A 15965-nucleotide genomic window follows, 5' to 3' on the forward strand; every position below is an offset into this window, starting at 1 on the left:
GATGCAGTCAGGATGGCTGCTTCCTCACTTTATTACTTAGACCCAAAGCTATAGGCTTGGCTCATGCCAGCCTAACACGCAGGCTGCTCACAGTCTAAAGGCCAAATCAGGGCTGTATGCAATGCTCAGTGCAGCTATGTCTTCTGGAGCCTTGCAGGGCAACTGAGGTGTGACTCACGGAAATTTAGGAATGTTTTCATCATCACTTTACTTTGGCTCGAAGCTCAGAAATCTCAAATAACGCCACTTTGGGGGCATTCTTAGTGTTTAGTGGGGGTTGCTTAGGCCCTCCATCTGAGCTGACTATGCCAAGCTAATGAATTTATTCCTGACCAACGGGGCCTGGTACAGATGTTGATGTTCTCTGAACAGCTAGCTGCTCCATGAGCTGCCAAACTGTTGTGTAGTCACTGCCTTCAAATTTGAACACTCTTTCCTACCTGAAAACTGTATGGGGAGTTCCAAGTGCCGGTTCTCTCATGTTCCATAAGTTATCCCAATGGTTAATGGCTTAATGGCTCATCAAGCTGAGTTTGTTGGAATGGTTTCTTTCGTCTGTTGCTGGTGCATCCAGGGTGACTATGTTCACATCTCCCCCAGTAAAAGTCACAAAAATCTATAATGACAGTTTACAACCAGAACTTTGTTGTCTTAGTGTTAACCATACACAAGGCTTCAGAGCAATGCATAAGTCCACACAGGAAGCAGGGTGCGGACCACCTGGGTCTGGATGCCACAGCCCCCAGGACTGTGAACCTACTGCTGCGGTGCTGGCTTTCCCTGTGGATGCCTCTGAAAGCTGGCTGCTCCGGCTGCTAGCTGGAACAACGGTGCTATTCTGAGCACCCTGGGCCCCCAGTCAGTTACTCTGAGGGCAGAAAGTGGTTACTGGAGCTATGTTGACAGGTTCTTCCTTTCCTTTTGTTCTAAGGATGCTTCATTTGTTCTTAAAATATTGCCGGTGAGATCAGAACTCCATAAATGCATTAGCTCATCTAGGTATGTTGCCAAATGCCATTTTAGGAAAGCTGCAATTAGGAATAATGACAGTAACTGAGCAGGGAGAAGCAGAGCAGAGAATCCTGTGAGGGGGATATCCAAAGCAAAAGCTGGTCAAGGCTAATGAATGAGGTACCCCTTAGGATGCATGTCACACCCACGGAAAGCACGCTCCTCTCAAGAGACAGTTAATGTGGCTGTAGAGGATCACACACTGGAGCTATAAGGCATTCAACAGATTATCAACGGGCAGGCTTCGTTTTGTCCAGGACCTAACCGTCCACGGAGACAGAAGCTAGCCAGACACTGCTCCTTCCTACGGACCCTGCAGTTTTAAATGAGTTGTGGCCACGCCGTTTATAGATCAGGAATTACCAGGCTTTCCGAGAGGATCTCTAGACATTTGCTGTGCTGGGTGCCACACTGTGGATGGAGTAACACTGTCCCTCAAAAGCTTCTTGACAGAGAGTTCTTCCTGCAAGAAGGGGTCGCAGCAGAGGCTCAGCCTGGGGAGGCTGGTGAATGACATCACGCGTAGTATAAGGGAAATGGCGGCGAGTCAGGTATGGATCGAAGGCTCTGCAGAGCCGGGACTTGATGTGTTCTGAGTGCCATGTAGGCACTGCAGGAGAACCAGGAGCGGTGCTCATCCTAACGAAGGTGGCCAGAATCCCGTCCTCGGTCTCCATGGTGGGGCGTTAGCTGCCACCCAAGGCCCGGAAACACCATTTCCAAGACACTGCTGCAAGGGCGTCAGGGAAGCAGCTCACATCCGGCCTCTGAATCTAAAGCATCAACTTTATTCTGGGGTTCGGGTGGGCACCAAAGGTGGGAACTAGATTCTGGGACTTGAACTAAGTTTGAACTATGGTTCAGACCTCAGAAGAAACACAATCTGCTGAGAGAACAAAAGGGTTTTTGTTGTTGTTGTTGTTGTTGTTGTTTGTTTTTAACAGTAATGTGTGGATCTGGACAGAGCCTACTTTATTTTTTTTTGCATGAGTGTGTGTTTGTGTTTGTGTGTATGTGTGTGTGTATATTTGTGTGTGCATGGGTGTGCATGTGCATGTTTGTGTGTGCGTGTGTGTTTGTGTGTATGTGTGTAAATTCTGCCAAATCTAATAAAGCCATCGTTCAGCTGTAGCCCAGACAGAATTGTACCACGTAGAAGCAGAGGACTATGTTTTCCAGGGGGCCTGGGCCCTGGCAGGTTAGCAGTCAGTGCCTTGCGCTAGGACCCAGTGACCTCGGCCTACCTTCGTGGGAACAGACCCCAGTGCTCAACACCTCAAGGCCAGTTCTGAGGCTTGAGTAGTTTTTCCTGCTCTGGCCTCTTGTCACGAAGGACTGGCATGCCCCTGAGATGACTGGAGTCCTTCAGCTAGAACATTCTCTTTCCAGCTACCTTTGACCCTTCCTTCTGTACAAGGCGGAGTCTGAGCACTTTCCGTCACTTCCTGCCGCCTCGCGCTGGGCGTGGCCCCCGCTGAACGAAGACACCCCCACAGAAGGCAATTTCCCTGAACTTTGAGCAGCCGTCTTCTGAGGGATGTTATCATCATCCGTAGGGCGGCCCTGCACATCCCAGCCTCCAGGCTTTCCTGTTCTTGTCCCCTTGCAGTTCTGTCTCTTGCTTCCAGATCTGTAGAAGCAGCTTCTGGGAGTCACTTTTCCCCACCAGCTTCCACAAGGGACACTTTCATTTCTCCGCTGGAATGCTGTGTGCTTGTCACGTCTCTTCATTTCCAAGGGTGCCCTGGCCTTCCTAAAGCACAGCGCATACTGAGACAATGCCTCTCCAAAGTCGTCGGTGCCTCCACCCTCAGGGCCACACGTATCTCCTCTGCTCTCTTTCTTCACCTGTGCTTACATTTCTAGCCTGCCACGGACACAACCCCCTCTTATTTCCGACGTCTGAGACCAGCCTGGCACACGTCTCTCGTGCCAGGACCTAAGTCTCAGGTGGAGACTCCTCCTCTCTCCTTCCTTAGAACTCCCAGTATCTTTTAGCTCGAGGAAACCACGTGTGCAGACCTTTATGTCCCCAGAGTGCTTTAAATGGTGGATTAACCTCAGGGAGAGTGCCCATGGGCACAGCTTCATTGGTGGCCATGAGTCTCATCCTTTTTCCTTTTTCTTCTTTTACTTCTTTGTGGGGTTTTGTTTGTTTGTTTGTTTTCAAGACAGGTTTTCTCTTTGTAGCTTTGGTTGTCCTGGACTTGCTTTGTAGACCAAGCTGGCCTTGAACACACAGCGATCGGCCTGCCTCTGCCTCCTTGAGTGCTTGGGATTACAGGCGTGTGTCACCACGCCGGGCTATGTGTCTCGTTCTTTCCTACAGGTGTGGCCTGGCATCAAGCTCAGGTCTTCTCAGGGTAGCATCTATTCTCAGGAAAGCAGGGAGCTCAGGTAAGGTTAGACAACAAGCCATTCTTTATCTGAGTGGCACAGATTCTGCGGTTATCTGTACCACCTCACGTGATGTCCACCGCTACCCAACCCCCAACATTAGTCCCATCTAGAAAAGCCATGGCTGCTCCCGGAAGCCTTACCTTATACTCAGAAAAGATGGCAAGAGGTTTATGTCAGGGGCATAATGTGGAAAGCAACATGAAAGAGCGAGCTAGATCAAGGCTTCAGAGGGAAAGACACAGGGTGCTGCCTGGAACCTCAGAAGCCACCATAGGTCCAAGGAAAGAAAACACCAACTTTACCAGGCAGGTGGTGACCTGGTGGGAATCCTCTGCTGGGCCCAGCCTTGGGTGACCACACAGATGAGGAAACAAGCAGGACTTCAGATCTAGGAGTGGAGTAGGCATCTAGGTGGTGTCGGCATCTAGGTGGTGTCAGATCTTTGAGCAGACACCGAAGAAGGAGAGAAAGTCCCGCTAGAAAACGCTACTCTGTTCCTAACACTCAATGGGCACAGAACCACAGATGGAGGGGTCCAGGGACTGCAAAGCCCTCCTATCTGAACTCAGTGTCCTCATCCTGAGATCTTCAGATCTGGTAGCAAGCCCAGGACCCCTCCACTCTGACCAAGCAGACAAAGTCTCAGACACCACAGGAATGGGCATCTTCCGCTGTTCTGACCAACAGCATTGCTCCCCTGCAGGGCCTATTCATGGTGACAGGACTGTAACAGGCCCCTCAGCACCTGGTGGAACTACACGGCATGATTTTCCTCTCAGTCCAGTCCCCACTGAGTAAGAAGAGCTGTGCCACACATGCCTTGCTGCTTACGGCGTCATAAGAAGCCGGCTTAATGTCATGAGGGGTGAGTTGTAGTTAAGTCAAATGCTGTCGAGACAGTTTATTTCTAAGAATATTAGGACATCATTTCTAGTAGCCAAATATTGTCACCCATCTAAAAGCTCAATAGCTGGAAGGAGCCAAAGGAATGTGGATATTATACAAAGCTGAAGGAAAATATGGGGCAGACACAGTCTCCAAAATAAAAGACGGAAAGAAGATGAAGGAAGACACAGACCAGGGCAAACACATACACAGTTGGCTCTCGAGGGCACTGTGCATCGGCATTGTCAGTCTCACGTGGAGAGGGAGGACAGGCACAGGTGTGCTTCTCACTCTAATACTTTAACGGTATTATTCTGTGTACGCAGTCACTAATGTCTTACACCAATTTCTGCTCTAAAAATGTTCATTACTTCCTTCAGCAAAAGCTAGTCCAAAAAGCGTGGTGTAAGATTTGGGAGATGTAACAAGAAAGAAAATATGTTCTCATTCTCTCTCTCAAGAGCAACAGGGCAGAAGGAATAACTGGTGACCAGTGGTCTGCTGTGGGATAGGAAAGCAGCTTTCACAGGTGCTAAGATGTCAGCCATGTCACCTGTGACCTCACAAGGATGTGTCCCGTGGCCTGGTCCCACAAGAAGTGCTCCCTTAGCTCAGCCCTGGCTCGACACAGCCTCTGGCTCCCACCGCCTGCAGCATCTTCATCCTGCTAACCTACTGCTATTTATATTCTTGGCATTGGAACCCTGCATATTTCAGAGAGCAGACACAGAACTGGGGACACAGGCTGTCTCTTCTGGGAGCTGCACAGGGGCTGCTCTGATGGTCAGCTCTGCTCTCTTAAGGGTGGCTGGCTAGTGACCAAGAAGTTCTTGCAAAATAGAAAGGTGGACGGATCAGATACACACATATTCTTTTTTGTAAGCTAATAATGGAAAATGGGAGTCCCCAACATAAAATGTCTGAGTAGGCATCGGTCCTTGCAAGAAAACCAGTGATGCTTGTCTGTGTGCCAAACAAAGGAGAACTCCTGTAGACTTGATCCACCTGGCCATGCCAGCCAAGCACTAAAGAAAGCTGAGCAATTTTCACAGGCTCCACCTGGGCTTTTCGTACAGGTTGTTGTCTGCGAACAACCCATGAAGCTTGAGGGTAGCAGCAGAAGTCTGCAGTCTAGGAGTTCAGCCACCAGCAGCTACAGTCATCACTGGCCACAGAAGTCTGCCCAGCTCCCATAAAGAAAATCTTATTTTAATTTTATTTTAAAAAAAGATTTATTTTTATTTTATATGCTTGCCTAGAAGTACGTATGTATACTACATGCATGAAGAGGGCATTGGATCCCTTGGGACCATAGTTACCAAAGTCTGTGATGCCATGGGTGCTAGGGACCCAGCAAGCATTCTTAACTACTAAGCTACCAGCCTCAGATCTAATCTTGCCTTTTCCTCCTCTTTCTCTTCTTCTCCTTCTTGTTATTGCTGTCATTGTTGTTGAGGTTTGTGTGTGTACGTGTGTGTGTGTGTGTGTGTGTGTGTGTGTGTGTGTCGTGGTCCTTTGCTACAGGATTGCTTTCCTGAACTCTGAATTTTTACAGAGCAGAGCCAGCCTCAGTGACCACAAAGCTGATCCGTGTTTTATGTGCTGCCAACTGGAGTCTGTTCTCTAGTGACATCCCTCCATGGGGGCAGCGAGACGGATTGACTGAGTCTGTGTCTATGAACTGAGGTCAGATAGACAATTTGGGGATGTGGTCTTCAGAACCACACATGTGCTGTAAAATCACCGGTCTTTAGAGGAAGCCTGGAGGCAGAGCCTTCACCTTCGGATGAGGAAGCAGGGATCTAAGGCAGTCAGGCAGACAGGGAAAAGGTGGCCATTTACAGCCTTTCTGCCTAGCATAGGAGCCACTGGCCAATCTGTTGTTTTGGGGGTTTGAAAGTGTCCCAAAAGGCTATGTGCTAGTAACGTTTAAAAAATTCACTATGGCATAAGATTTTAATACAAAGAAAAATTGTAGAAACAATAATTTCTTGCTGTTTCTAAGTCAAAATGATAATTAGATACATTTAGGTTAACATTAAGGTTAATCTCACATTATTTATTTATTTATTTGTTTGTTTGTTTTTCGAGACAAGATTTCTCTGTGTAGCCTTGGCTGATCTGGACTCACTTTGCAGACCAGGCCTTGAACACCCAGAAATCCACCTCCACGGGTGCTGGGACTACAGGCGTCCCAGCACCCAGCTAACATGCTTTATTTTTAACTTGGTTTAATGTGGCTACTGGAAGCTTCACGACAGTGATGTAGCTGTAGCTGTTTTGTTAGGTAACAGGTTCAGAGTGGAGTCTAGGACCCGAGGGTTGCTAACAAAACCAGAGCATTGTAGCAATCTCACCTCGATTTTAATTTCTTTCTTGAAAGGTTTAGGCCTGTGAACATGGAGAAAGCATCTGGCAAAGGCCTGGTATCCCAGAAAACTTTTGTTCCACTTAGAGAAAAAACTCAACAAAAATCACAGTTATTTGCAAGAGGTATGTCTTCAGAAAACAGAAATCTTGTTTTCCTGTTTGCTTCTGACAGGTTTTCTGCCATTCTTAGCTGAACCAACATCAAGGATGGCTAATATTTTAGAGTCCAGAATTCAGATATGTGCTTTTGTTCTCTGGGAACCAGAGCTGCCTTTGTAAGATCACGACGGAGCCATGACGTCATGTTAGTAACAGTTGCCTCACCAAGTCACGGGAACTGTTTGGGTTAGTAATTGAAGGTTTTTTTTTTTTAAGAAGGTTTGGTGAAATCCCCACTGTCACAGGGCTACATGAGTTTTGCTTGTGGTCCCCCAGAACTGTGGCAAGTGGACCTGTCTTTAAGGTGCAGAGGACCTCAAATCCCTCAGTTAAGGAGGGAGCTGAGACGTGTAGACAGCTAGACCTTCCACTCACCCCTAGGCCAGATTTAGCTCCCAGACCTACCTCTGTGCTTCCCTGTTTGGCTGCTTAGAAGCTCTGCACATTTTGTCTCTTCCTCCTGTATCTCCAGGTGAAAGCGACATTCTGGATGGATGCTGCTCACCTGTTCAAGTGAACGAAACAGAAGTAAATAAAATTACACAAGATGGCAGGAAAAAATCTACAGGAAGACCCAAAGCCTCATGGCTCTAAACTTCCTTCAAGCTGAAATTCATTTTAAAGAAGGTATTTTTATTTTCCTGGTGTGGTTATTTAAAAAAGGAAAACTTAACATTTATTGTGTGAAACAAACATAAAATCCAGTGGAATGCTTTTTTTCTGGACAAAAAAATAGACCGGCATTTTATATTGTATTTGTTATTACTAACTTAAGAGCGATGGGTCTTTAGAAATGCATATCTCTCAGAATGTAAGAGCTCCCAGTTCACTGTCTGTGGTTTGCTAAAGTAAAGCAAGTTAACTCTTAGTGGCAGCGGGCTGCGCAGACACTCTGTGCACCTGTGCTCTGTGATCACCTGAGAGTAAGAATAGCTTAAGTGAGTTTTTAAAACATTAATTTATTCATATTACATCTCAGTTGTTAGCCCATCCCATGTATCCTCCCATTCCTCCCTTCCTCCCACTTCCCCCCTACTCCCCTCCCCTATGTCTGTGTCTGAGGGGGACCAGTTTTTAACAAGCTTCAGGACACATTCAAATCGTAACCTGATGAGAGCACATAACATTGCTACCATTGTGCAGTTTGGTGTGAAAAGCACCTTTTTTTTTTTTTTAAATGAGAGGGATTAGAAGGAAGAGGGCAGAGCTCAGAGACACATCTGCTCCCAAGGAGCCATGGGGCATTTCTGGTGAAGCTCTCACAGGGTCCTTAGCTGCTGTAGAAGCAGACACTGGAGCTGTGCACCCGCAAGAGGGTAAAGACAGCATCGTGAGGTGTCAGTTCAGGGAGACAGCATTTTCTGACCTCAGTTCTTAACAGCCCTCCTCGGCTGGGATGCCTGTGGACCTCTTGCTCTCCTCATGACTTGTCTTTTGGCTTGCCTCTCTACGTTTCTCCCTGTCTCAACAAAAATGTCCTTTTATAAGACAGCAACGAAAAGGAGTCACGCATAGTTAGGCATGGCTATCTGTGTTTAGCTCTCCTACTGTTGATATCGGGCAGCTAGTGTTCCACAAGGAATACAATTCCCTAGGGAAATCAGAGGAGAAAACTAAATGTCTCATTTTCCGGCCACATTCATTTTATTTAAAGACCACCTGAGATGCCCTGGTTTTAACATCTCACTAAGAGATCCTGATGCCAAGCAGCAGCAACTCATTGATCTAAATTTCCGAAATGATGAAATGATAAACTAAGGCAATAAAAGCACTGTGATCTCCGATATTGCTGGGAACATGGGGACCGATGAGAAATTTGGGACATGGAAAGGTTAAAGTAAATGGAGTCTGGAGGCTTCACCACCACCCTTGTGAAGCTGCTGGTGGGGGCTGAGAAGATGTGTTCCAGAAAACTGAAATTTCATCAACAACGAGGCATGGAGTTCCGTAAACAACCCCTCCCCTCTTAGTGCACGCGCTCAGCTTAGTTGGCTCCCTCAGCCCCGGAGGCCTAGTGGTAAGTGTGGAAACCTTGCTTGCCACAGGGACACAGTTCTCAGGGCGGGGAGCAGGGGAGGACGGGGACGGAGAGCAAGAAATAGGCTCAAATCCTTCATCCTTCTCTTCTTCTTTAAAAAAAGGTTTCAAATAAAGGGTAGAGTTTCAGGAGAGCTACATAAAACCAATGCAACCCATGTTGCAAACTTCAGTTCCGGGGTTCCTTTAGCTCTCTTAGAAAAAAAAAAAACTCTCTTTCCAAGAGGAAACTTTCTTTGTCACACCCCGTTCCCTCTGTCACATACTAAACAAACACAGGACCAGGAGATGGAAAGAGAAATATTTAACCACAGAGCAACTGCAGTTTCTCTCAGATGGGAAGCCAGAGCAGGTGGCTCAGGGCAGCAAGCACTCTTCTTGCATGGTGCTAGGGGTGTCCCCAACTCCAGGCGCACTGTCAGACTAGGACCCAGATTGTCCCTGGTGGGGCTGAGGAGAACCTGGACCCCACTTCTGGCGGACTGGCGACGGCGGTGGGAATAGGAAAAGTGCCAATGAGTCCAGCAGGCCCAGGGTTAGGTAAGGCTTCAGTAAAACGCCTAGGGTCTGGTGCATTCTGCTGCGGGTCCCCAGCTCCCGCCCTCACTAGCTGGGACTCCAGAGGTTGAGTCCAGAGGTCCACTGCAGGACGCACCTCTTCGGGAAGGGGGCGCAGGCTCACTCACCGGCACCAGCAACCAGCAGTAGCATGTCAGCACCACCGATGCTCTCATCTTGAGCTCAGCGCGCCTCCTCGGTCCTTAGCGCTCTCAGCAGCACCGGCCCCAGCTTGGGGCCTCCCAGAGCAGATTTCCTCAGTCTCGCGCCCAAAGCCTTCTCCGCCTTCCAGGCTGCAAGTCCTGGCCCCGCCCCTCGCCCAGTCCCCGCCTCGCGCCTCTTCTCCTTTCTGCAGAGCCTCTCCCTGGCACTGGGTCCACCAGATCTGTGTCCAAGCATTCCTCTCTCCACCCCTGCTCCTCTCTGCAGTGCTGAGCCCAGGGCCTCACCCTGACCCTCTCCTTGCCAGGGTACGTCCCTTCTCAGCCCTGATCTTTCGCACCTCTTCCTGCCGAGGCGCCCCTTGCTAACCTTGCAGCACTGCCTCTCTCCCCTGCAACTCCACTTTGAGCTTCCTTGCCCACGCCTTCGGAGGGCTGGAGGCTCAGGTGAGCAGAAGCTCACCTCAAGAAAGGCATCGCCTAGCCCCAGGGACCGGAACTTGAGCGCTGAGGCGGCGGCATCGGCAGTAACTTACTGGGCAAATGCGAAACCTGCATGCCGAGCCAGGAAGAACTGCAGAAACTGGCTGTAAGCCCGTGTGGTAGGGGCTGCATTGGTGTAAGGGAAGAGAAAGAAGGAAGCTCTTGTATGTTTCCCCCTGGAGAGCTCAAGACCAAGCTGAACAAGAAGCAGGGACTTCACCAAGGCAAAAATGTCTCCCCAAACCCTCAGGTGTCATATGTGTGGCCTACTGTACTGGACACCAAACCTGCGGGGGCAAGGGGGGGGGAGGGTCATTGCCACTGCTCAGCTGCGGCTTGGCCCTTGACAGGCCGGAAGAGTAGAAAGTTACCAGCAGACAGTTAACACTGGATGAAGTAAAGCAGTCAAGTTTTAAACTTCTTATTCAGACTTAATTTCAAAGTCAGAAGACTAAAAGTAGTAGAAAATGTACCCTTCACCCTTTCCGGCGACATCCTGCCCATTAGCTTTTCTCCTCATTGAGCTTGTCACGTGCTCCGTGACACCACAGCCCCGTGTACTTAGGGAGCCTAGGTTTCTATCTCTTGTCTGACGTCTTTCCACCATCTGTGCATCAGTCAGTGTCTGTCCTCGAGGACTCTTACGGAGAGAAGGAGGTCTGGACGCTAGATCTGCAGGCTCCACTCATCCAGCCGGTGAACCTGATTGGCCTGCACATCTCTAAGTCACAACAATGACCCCGCCCTTCCACCCAAGAGGTCACAGTAAGAATTAGAGAGCCGATAGTTGTGAGGACCTGCACTCCAAAAAAACCCCTGGATATTATGGGTTGAAAGTGGTGAGATAGCAGCACTCTCCCCTCCAGTCCTCCAGCAGCCGTTCTGACAGTGAGGAGATGCTCACAGGAGGAAACTAGAGGAGACTGGCCACCAGCAGAGGTCAGGGTTCCCCAGATAGCACTTTAGAAAGAGGTGTCCTGTGGAACATGACATCCAGTGGTTAGCACTCACAGCGGCGGCTCAGAAAACAAGAGCAGATGCCCGGACACACAGGGAGGGAGTAGTGTGTCAGTGCTGTCCAGCGCAGTTGGCTTGCGGTCAGAAAGACTCCCTAGCCTGCTGTTCTGGTTAGTCTGAAGTCCCATTGCTAATTAAACATGGGACTGGACTTGTCAGCGAGAGTTTACTCTGTGTTTCAAGGTCTTCCAAGTTTTCTCTCCAAGTTACCCTCATTGCGGCAAGTAGATAAGCAGTGGGGGGGGGGGCGCTTCCTTGTGCCTATTGGGTAAGCTTATTTGGGTTTGAGTCTCAGCTGTGGGCTGCGGCCTCCAACACCCCCAGACCTGCTCTGAGCACCATGCCCCACAGCATCTCCACCTACGGATGTCTGGGCAGCCTACTCTTTCCACACTCACACCCACTTGGGCAGTTTCCTGGCACCTCTCACTCCAGTGGCTGCTCTGGATTCCAGACACAGGGTTAAGGTAAGGGGTTCAGTCAGAGGCTTCTTATACCCAAAGTAGCATCTGGGGCAATAATTTTTATTTACCATTTTGGTTAACTCTCTTGGGCTCTTAGGATGTGGTCACTGATTTCCTTTCCCTTTTTTGCCAGCGACGGTTAGTCTCAGCTGTGAGGGCCAACGCTGAGAGGTGGCCCACCATGCTCAGCCAGCACTCCAAGCACTTCGTTGCATGGAGCTGATTCAGTGGAATGTACCAGAAATGTTAGAAGCCTCTATGAATACGTAAAAGAATGATCCTCAGGAAACGGCAGGTGACACCCACTAACATCCGCAGACTCTTATCTACAAGGGCTTTGTGTTCAACACAAAATCTTCAACAACAAGAAAGAATGAAAGCGATTGTTTCAGCTCCATTTGTTTTGCTTTTACCAAATGAAATCCTTTCCCAGTGCTTCTTTGTGACACCACCCTGTAATGAGGGGAGCAATTTCAATTTCAGGGGCGTACATAAACTGAATCTATTTGCTGTGCCTGGAAAGGATGGTTATGAGAGACACATGACCCATTAGGGGGCACAGCCACAGGGTTCTGCACCTCTCATGTGCACAGAAGGAAAACAATGCATGGCTGATCTGTAAAGGCAAACCTGCTCTTCTGCAGAATGTATCCGGTGAGGGGCTGGTGGCTCATCCTGACTCCCCTTAACCTCCTGCAAGCAAACTAAAGTCCTGTGCAAAATGTAAGGTTTCTACCCATTTCGTATTGTTTATGAGTCTTTAAAATGTAAAATGAAAGTGTAAGAGAGTTTTGCCTAATATTCTGTCAAAACTGGGGGGAGAAGCAGCCTTATACTTTATTTTACTGCACACATTTGAAAGCCAAGCCCATTTTCACACAGAGCGTCAGTGAATGGAACCGTTTTGATGGCTGTCTCACCTCACTGTGAGGCCTGACCTACACATACCTCAGGGTCAGCCCCTCTTTGGGGGAAGCAGCTCAGAACACTCACAGAACCATATCTTCTTTAATTTTAACTTTTTCTTAATGATTTGTGTTAATATTGAGCTTAATATTAATCTATTAATACATATATGTTGAGGACAACTATCTTTCCAGATTACTTTTTCCTTATTTACTTTTTATTCATAATCATAAACGGAACTCTGCTCCATTTATGCTCCATGAAACTTCTGCTCCATAAACCCAAAGTGCTCCATGGCTTCCACGATGCTTATGCTTTCTTTCACCTTCCGAAAAACCACATGCTTGCCATCCAGCTACTCAGGCTTGGCAGTGTAGATAAAAAAAAAAACTGGGAATCATTTGTGTTTGGTTCAGCATTTGCCATGGACAAGATGCCAGGACCTGTGTGCTTCAGGATGAAATTCTCGTCCTCAAATTTCTCCCCAGAGATGGACTTGCCATCCGTGCCATCATGGCATGTGAAGTCACCACCCAGGCATACGAATCCTGGAATGATTCTGTGAAAGGAGGAATGCTTATATTAAAATCCTTTCTCTCCAGTGCTCAGAGGACAGAAGTTTTCTGCTGTCTTTGTTACTTAGTCTGCAATCAGCTCGGAGGAGACGCAGCCCAAGGGATTCCATCAACCATGATGGCAAAGAACGCGATGGGGTTGGCCGTGGCTGCAGCACGCGACAACAGGGACAGCGGAATCTGCAGGGCTCCTTTCCAGATTCTGAGTCTGCTCCTCCCTGCACTGTCAGGGTTCTCCAGATGGGCAGAACCAAGAAGATGGAGGGAAAGAAAAGAGGGTCCTCTAGGGCTTTGTCTGGCCTGAGCATGGAGGCTGAGAAGCCCCACATGCTGTCTACACACTGCAGAAGCAGGAAGGAAAGCTGGTTCGCGGCTCCGTGGAGGCGTGAATGTCCATGAAGCAGATGGTGGACTTCTTAGATCTGGCCAGGGTTCAAGAACTGGTGGGTTCCAGGGTCCACATTTTCAGGAACCTAGAGTTCTGGTGCATGAGGCAGGGGGGCTTTTCTTTGCATTTTTTTGGTCCATTTGAGCCCCAGCTAACTGATGCTGCCACATGTATGGACAATGTGTCCATTGCCCCAGGAGCAAACTCTTATCCAAAATATCCAACGACAAATCTAGATGTTACGCTTGCCAGCGGTCTGCCTTTTCCTTAATTCAAATACATTGAGTACTGATGTTCACCACCGCATATGTCCCGTGCTGAATGGAAATCGGAGAACATTTTATTCTCTTTTTACTGTTTTTTTTTTTAAACCTCACAGACATTCCATCTCCAATAACATGGAACACTTCCTGTACATGGGACAAGGAACTCTGGTACCTACAGGGAAGAAGGTTAAAATGGGTATATGAGAGAACACTGGAAGGCAAAACACAGTGAGAAGTTTTGGTTTAAAAAAATAGCAGATGGTAAATTCTCTTCTCAAATCAATAGCGGGAATGACAGCTTGAACTCCAAGAATCAGAGGTGTGGTGGGGGTGAGAGTTGGGGTGGGGGTGGGGTGGGCCATGGCTGCATCCATCCGTCTGCAGTCAACTCTTGTAGCCAGATCTGAGCTCATGTGTTCTGGTTCAGGTTCAACTCAATTGCGTAATTGTCTGTACTAAAAAGAATAGCTTTGCTCTTCAAAATTGAACTAGAAACACAAGTTATGCAGAGCAAATAGCATAGTTTTCAGCGCTAAGTTTTTCCTACACAGGTACCAGCAGAGGCATATTCTATACGAAGATTCAGTGCGTTCCAGAACCCAGGGGCTCCTCCTCCTAGCTCTGAGCCGTCACACGACCGCTTCCATATGGCTGTGGTTATTTTGTTATTGCTGCTGTTTGTGTTGTTTTTTTTTTAAAAGATGGTCTCATGTAGTACGGTTGGCTTCAATCTCCGCCCTACATTAGCGAAGACCAACCGTGAATTTTTCATCTTTCTTTCTCTGTCTCCTCAGTACTGGGATTACAAGTACGAGCCGTTATGCCAGACCGCATAGCTATATTTTACACTTGAAAGTCACTGCCCCCGAGTGTATCACGAAGCCGGCATGAGTGAAGCCATCGGGGCACCGCGGCACTTCTGCTTTCGCCTTTTGACGTGTGCTGATGTGCATAGAGCTCTTGCACTGTTCCAGGCTCACAGGCTACCGTGAGTTGGCAAATCCAGGCCTGTGACCTGCCTTTATTTCCCTGTCTGTGAGGTGTCTGAGCAGAGCTTGGCTATGGTGATAGTGGCCGGAGTATTAACCGGTAGCATTGTATTTGCTCCCTGGCCTGTTCCTAGATGATCATTAGAATGTCCTACACAGATCACTCCATCGAAAGCAAACATTTGTGCAGCACCACACATGCTCTGGGTGCTGTGCTCCGCCCTGCAAGCAGAGCCTATGCTCGTTGTTAAGGGGCTGCTGTGTTGTCTGCTGAGGAGACCGGTATCCACACAGAAGTCACAGGGCAAGCAAACATGCTTTCTTGTGGCTTTACTCTAATAAGCTAAACTAGCCAAACAGATGAACAGATAGAGATAGCAAGGAAAAACCCAGCTGTGGAGGTCACAGCTGAGTGCTCCACTTTGATGCTCAGGGTGCTGGCTAGCCTATGGGCAGCCCAGATTCCTGCTGAGAAGTTCCCTTTACTATACTGGAGGACCTCTGGATGATTGCTTTAACCTATCTTCTTCCTCACAGCTGTCACATAAAGCTGTGTTTGTCTCCACACAGTGATGTTGCCTTCTGGGCAAAAAAGGTGGGTTAGCAGGCATGCTTAACGGGAAAAAAACCAGAAGAGGGAGCTAAAAAGCAAAACTCTTTTTTTCTTCTATGCTATCTAAAGGTGTCATCAGGGAGTTTGTCAGAAAAACAATTTGCTTTTCCACCTAAGAGAACGTGTTTATGATAACGATCGATCTGAGTTTGACTTCATAATGTATTTGTTGACTGGGACTTATGAGTGTCTTTATAATGGCCTCTGGATCCTCATAGCCTCATTGAGTTTAGAGCCCATGGAGACCACACAACACCTCAGCGTTCCTAAGCACGAAGACAGCACTTTCTGCAGGGCACGTGGGGGAATCTGTGACAGCAGCAGCAACAGCAGATCCTGCTTTGGCCAAAGGATGCTGTTCTTCTAGTGCAAACGCCCGACTGATGCTGAGGATGCAACTTGACTCCAGCTTTTGCCAAAGGATGCTGTTGTTCTTCTAGTGCAAACGCCCGACTGATGCTGTGGAGTCCTTAAACCACTCCCCAACAGGTCAAGAGAACAGATGGCATTTTGTCACAGTGTAGCGACTGTCTCCAGGTGGTTGACATTCTCTTCCTCAAAGAATAACGATTTGAATTTGGAATCAAGAGTCCAAAGAGGCCAAGGTCTCTCTTTCCTCCAGGGCAGATGAGAACATCAGGGCTGGCTAGTACAGTGGAGGTGGACCCTGAGGGAGCCTCCAA

At 48.3% G+C, this 15965-nt stretch overlaps 1 protein-coding gene across 1 annotated transcript in view; it reads right to left on the reverse strand.

Moving 5' to 3' along the window:
• The window catches only part of VIPR2 (vasoactive intestinal peptide receptor 2), a 74543-nt gene extending 64829 nt beyond the window's left edge, over positions 1-9714 (reverse strand). Inside the window, exons 1-2 of the mRNA XM_084792800.1 lie at positions 9549-9714; positions 7231-7330 (exon numbers count right to left, since the gene is read on the reverse strand). Coding sequence (XP_084648926.1) covers positions 7231-7330; positions 9549-9596 — 148 coding nt within the window. The 5' untranslated portion in view covers positions 9597-9714. The remainder of the gene's footprint in view (positions 1-7230; positions 7331-9548) is intronic.
• Between the last annotated feature and the right edge of the window lie 6251 nt (positions 9715-15965).

The sequence above is a fragment of the Acomys minous genome (assembly GCF_964271855.1).
Source record: "Acomys minous genome assembly, chromosome: 8".
NCBI lineage: Eukaryota > Metazoa > Chordata > Mammalia > Rodentia > Muridae > Acomys > Acomys minous.